Genomic DNA, 5,715 nt, shown 5'->3' with positions numbered 1-5,715 from the left:
ACCGCTGGAGCCAGGGAAGGATTGCCCACTGTGCCAGGAGAGGACGATGGATGGTGGGCTATGAAACCAGTGTTGGCTCCTTCAGGGTTTCAGAGGGCTATGCAGCGCAAGCTCAGAGGAAGCTGGGCAGAACTCAGTTCAAGGCTGTGTGGGTACCCCGACACCCAGCCCAGGTTCCAGTCTGCTCATGACTTGGCTCACCCAGCAGCTATGTGCTCAGATTCCCACGGCAGCTGTTGTCCCAGCACAAACCACAACCTAACGGGGTCCAAGAAGGAATGCCCAGCAGACACATTTCTCTCGCTTCAGGGTCTCCAGGTTTCATGAGTGGACAGCCAGCATGGATTCGATCTGGCCCAGACAAGGCTTGGAACTGCAGAGCCCCACTCAACCTCAGGAGAGGGCCCAGGAGCCTTAACAATGTTAACAGAGTTGTCTCTAAAAGAGCTCAAAGGATTCCTGCACACCTGGGGTGTCAAGCTGGCGGCCAGGGGGGTGTAAGCGGCCCTGAGATAATTTTTTGTGGCCCACGATGCTCTGAAATGAAATGTAACGAGGGAACTGTGTGTGTACGGTATTGCCTCGATCTCCCCTAAGCCCGCCAGTTTAAGATACCCCTGCTATACACTCTTTCATCACTCAGCTCCACCGGTTGCTGATGTTTCTGCTGTGTTGGTTTTGATGGGCTTTCTCGCCCTACCCTACCCCCGCCCCCCTTCCCCCTCCGTCTTCTCCAGACAACCTGAGCCAGGTGCATGACATTGCTTTACTATCAAGCCCTTCAATACACGTGTCTTAAAAACACGGAGATCCTTTTATACTACCAGACCAATGATCAAATTCCACTGATATACTATTTTCTAATATTCAAGTATCACCAAGTTGGCCCAATATTTTCCTTATGTCCAAATCTGCCATCTGCCCCATCCAAGACCCCGCCCTCATTGTCCTCTCCTCGGCGCTGGGAAGCCCCTGGAAGTGTTTCTGCGGCAGTGATGCCTTCTTCCCCGGAGAACCATTGCCTCTGCAGCTGCTCCCTGAGCGGCAAGTCCTCTTTTCCTCCTCCTCCACAGAAAGGCCCCAAGCCCTGCTACCGCCAGGGAAGCACGAAGGTTCTGCTGGGCCCAAGCTCACTCATCTGGTCCCAGCATACCCGGCTCGGTGCCTGACCCAGCAGGCGTGCCATCAATACTGGACTGAGGGGTTGGATAGATGAGGCTTCCAAGCCCAACCGTGCCACTGGAGGACCTGGGCCCTGATTCACCCTCTCCAAGCTTCAATTTTCCATGGGTGGAGGGTGGGGTGGGACTCCCAACCTGTTGTCATTAGAGTCAACTCATGGGTACCCTAGAGGACAGAACTTCCCCTCGGGGTTCCCAAGGCTGTCCTCTCTGGCACAGCCAGGCACATCTTTTCCCCCAGGAGTGGCTGGTAGGTTAGAAGCAGACCTTTCGGCAGGGGCCCTTTGGGATGGGACTACCAACATCACTGTCAGCAAGTTGATTCTGAATCTTGCAGTTTGGCTCGTGATCTCAGAAGGGTTAGCCTTGGACCCCTTTTCTCCCACCCCAGGAGCTGGACGGGCTGTCTCAGGCTCCCATCAGCCACCTGTCCATCAGATACTTACTGTGCGTCTCTGAGGCGGAACCTGTGACTTGCTTCCAGCTGCGGAATAGGTAAAATGGGTTTCTTTCACACAGGAAATCCTAGGGATCATTTCAGTTTTATAACTGGAAGGGCTTCTGTATTTCTTGTATTTTCCAGTCTAAGGTGGAGCCCTGGTGGCATAGTGGGTTAAACACTGAACTGCAGTCAGTGGTTCCAAACCAGCAGTTGCACCTGGGGACAAACATGAGGCTTCCTACTCCCGTGAAGACCGACAGTCTCAGAAACCACAGGAGCAGGTCTACTCTGCCCTATAGGGTCAGAACTGACTCCACAGCAGTGAGAAGGTGGGGACCCTTACAAGGTTCTAACCAGGAAGGTCCAGTTGCCTGCCCCAGAAGGATACTAGGCTAAGAGGGTCTCTAAAATGGCAAATCAATTTGCCCTCTTTTTCACTCCCCCCAGTACTTCCAAAAGGGCTTAGGAGCTGGGGGAGCCCAAAGCGAAAGGCGGAAGACACAGAGGAATGGTTTATTATCCCAAGACACAAAGAAATCCACTCACTGGGAAACGCGAATTAGATGCTTGCTTGGTAAGTTTATTGACAACTGTTTGGTCCCAACACACAAAACAGCACTGAACCACAAAAGTGCTTAAACAAAGGAGACAGTGAAGAAAGACATCTCTCCCCACAAGCCCAACACAAAACAAACAGTGCATGGGAAAGGGTGGGGAGGGGTTAGCGAGAACTACTTTTTTTTTTCCCCAAATAAACAAATTTAATCCAGTTACATCTTCCCCACCCAGAAATAATTTCATTGTCTTAATTCTCATATATCACTTCTTCACATCATTTAGTTAAGCCTCTGGATAAAAAAATAGATTATCAGTTGTACTGGCCATTGCGAAATCCATTATGAGTACAATATGCTTCTGCTGCACTCCGCGTTTTCCAAGCAGCGACTGTTAGGCGTCAATGTCCTGACAGCAGGCCAGCCCAGTGGGTGACACGGCCGGCCGCCACACTCACGACACAGCACAGAAGGTGAGCATCTTCGTGTCTGCAGCCCACAGAACCTGCTCTTCGAGGCTGTTCCTAGTGACTTGCAATGAGACCTTTGAAGTCTTGAAAGGCCACAATCCGTTACATGCTAGCAAAACTTAAGTATCAGCGTGCAAATCTGCCTGGTGAAATCTTTCTGAAGAAGGCAACTGATGTTCTTATCACCGGCTGTATCGAGTTGTTTGGAAGCTTTAACACAATTTGCCCGCTTGCATTCTCCTCCCTGTACCACTGTCTGTAGAGGACTCACAGAGTCAGGGCACTCGGGCTGAGGTGCCCTTCCACTTGGATGGGGGCCATGTGTTGAGCACTGGGAATCACTGGCTTCATTTAAAAGATTTGAGGAACAAAAATCTAAATTGTAAAACTCTCTCAATAGCCTTTATTTTGGTGGCATTTATTCAAATGCTGGCTATAAAATTAGAGTCCATTTTCTGGCTTCCTAGAAATTACACTCCAAACATTTCCCCCAAAGTGACTCTTTAACTAGTGGGAGACCTGCACGGCAGGTTCTTTCTGCTCCAAGAGTGACTCTGCCTCTTCTCCCGACAGATACAACCCATTGTAAATGTCAGGATTTTCCAGGCGGGCTATGAGGCCACTGGTCACCAGATACACCTCCACCAATTCAAGAGCAAGGTCGCCCCACTGCACAGTGCTCTCTCAGGACTGGCATAGACATGAGACACCACCAAAACGCTCACGCATGCTTCCAACAGTGAGAACTGGTGGAGTGCAAACACACTATTAAAAGATACTGAGCTAGCCACACACACACACACACACACACACACACACACACATACACACACTCTCTCAGACAAAGCTTCCCAGGTACCAGAATCAGCTTTAAAATGACAAAAAACAAGGTTAAGTCGATCAACCTTGGCTTTCGCATGCATTGATAGAATTTGTCTCTTCCTAGTGGAAACAGTATTGATCTCGTTCCCATTAAAGCACCTCTCCCATTCAGCTCTGATTTGTAGTTTATGCATTTGATGCATATTTTAGGCAATCAATCTCTCTCCTCAATACTGCCTCACGGCACACAGTGATGTGTGCAGCAGCTCAAATGCTGACTTTCCGTTCATGACACCAAGACCATCTCCTTTTCCTTAACCTGATCCATATCAACCTGGAACTTCGCATAAATGGGAAGCATAAAACATCTACTTTCTAGAAAGCTCCTAAATGGAACCCGAAAGTGGACAACATTTAAAAAGGTTGTCATGAAGTCACATCTGTCCACTACAGACGTAGTTAAATAAAAACTGGGCACACTACAAGTCGCACGGAAGCCAGGAACCTTCGTCTTCTGAGCTGAAAATCCACTCTCCGCTCCTCCTCCTCTCCCCTCCCCTCCTGTGTATAAACACGTAGGATCGTGGAACGGGCTTTGATTCAAGGACACATCATGCATTTGATTAATACTGTCTGAAAACATCAGGAGACAAAGGGCTGTCGACCACATTAAGCTACGTGGGATTAGACCGTGACCGTGGCTTATGAAGGTAAGCCCACTTCCTTCTAGTGACTGCTTTCCTTTCATGGAACACTATTACATTCCAGAATTATTGAGAAACATTTGGTATATGAGATTAAGGATTTTCAAACAAATGGCAGAAGTTTTCAAATCACTGTGTTTGTAGGGAAATCCCCAAACTTCAGCTCAGGCCCATGGGGGGTGTCAAAGAAACAGGAAGATTAAGAATACACCTAAAGATGGCACAACTGGCTTCTCGGGGGCTCTCACGTCAACGGAAAAGGACATGTTTGTGTGAACCCACTTGTGTGCAGTCAGTGTTTTCACATTCTAACGCTATGTTCAAAACGAGTGTCAAAGCTTGGTTATAGGTGCAAAGGAAAAGTTGGCGGCCAATTTCACTCTATTTTTGGGTTGCTTTTTGGCTGGGCTTTCCACAGGGTCCTTGCTGGGCAGTGACCCCGGGGCTTCTGCAGAGGGCCGGGGAGGCACGGGGGCAGCTGCTGAGACACTAGCTGACCTGGAATCAGAGGTCACCTTCTCGTTCTTTACTGGTACTGAAATTTCTGGGTTCTCTTCTTGGTTGAAAATCCTAATTTCTGGAAACACAGAAAAGCAAATTAATTAGGCTCCAGGTCTTGTAAGAAGTGTGTGAGTTTCTGTCTCAAGAACAACTCCCTGAACGGGCATGCGTATGCCACAGTTCACATCATTAGCTATGTGGCCAAAAGGTTGTCATCAAAATATTGATACGTTTCAGCTCACCTCTCCTTTGGATTTCACAGTTTTAAGACATCTTTGATCTGAATTACAGACAAACAGGTAACGGTTTAAACTGTTTCCCACTTTAGACCATCTGCCTATTAATTTTCTCTGTCAGGTAGGTAAGGACCCACCATTGAAGCAGGACATACAGACTTTCAGGTAAGAGGGGCCCAGGAACCACACTGTGTGAAAGGCAGGGGGACAGCAGGGTGAACCCTGCACACAGTCAGCATGGCCTTTGGAAATCCGGGGCATCAGGCACAGCCAGTTTTTTGTGCGTGTAGGAGAAAACACCAAACTTCAGCTCAGGCCCATGTTGGGTGTAAAAGAAACAAAAAGATTAAGAATACACCTAAAGATGGCACAACTGGTTACTCGGGGGGGATCTCAAAACAGAAAATGGCATTTTTTTAAAACCCATTTTTTAAAATCCCTGCCATGTTTACAGATCACCATTTCTCTGGCGGAGCCACAGAGTTTTGTTATTTGAAAAATACTTATGAGAGAAATATGTATCTTTAAACTTAGCCCCTCACAGTGTATAGCAAAGGGGTCTCACTACAAAAGGCAAGGGGGGTGGTGGAAACCAGTGCTCGCTGGCTGATGGTCACCCAGTAGAGGGCAGACAGATTCTCTCTCTCTGTACACATGTGATTAGGCTTATGCACCCTGAGGGAGCCCTGGCAGGGCAGTGGCTATGCGCTGAGTTGCTAACCACAGGGTTAGCTGTTTGAGACCAGCTACTCCACAGAAGATGAGGTTTTGTACTATCACAAAGAGCTACGTCCTCAGAAACCCA

The 5,715-nt window shown here is 48.4% G+C and overlaps 1 protein-coding gene across 1 annotated transcript in view; it reads right to left on the bottom strand.

Annotated features, from left to right (window-relative positions):
- Nucleotides 1–2,182: 2,182 nt before the first annotated feature.
- Nucleotides 2,183–5,715, bottom strand: part of MARF1 (meiosis regulator and mRNA stability factor 1) — a 47,203-nt gene continuing 43,670 nt past the window's right edge. Inside the window, exon 24 of the mRNA XM_045286012.1 lies at nt 2,183–4,765. Within this exon, the coding sequence (XP_045141947.1) occupies nt 4,506–4,765 (260 nt within the window). The 3' untranslated portion in view covers nt 2,183–4,505. The remainder of the gene's footprint in view (nt 4,766–5,715) is intronic.

The sequence above is a fragment of the Echinops telfairi genome, unplaced genomic scaffold, assembly GCF_000313985.2.
Source record: "Echinops telfairi isolate 266 unplaced genomic scaffold, ASM31398v2 ScPeMD7_5;HRSCAF=22, whole genome shotgun sequence".
Taxonomy (NCBI): domain Eukaryota; kingdom Metazoa; phylum Chordata; class Mammalia; order Afrosoricida; family Tenrecidae; genus Echinops; species Echinops telfairi.
Note: the sequence above shows the minus strand (reverse complement) of the source record. Positions and strands in the feature narration are given on the sequence as shown.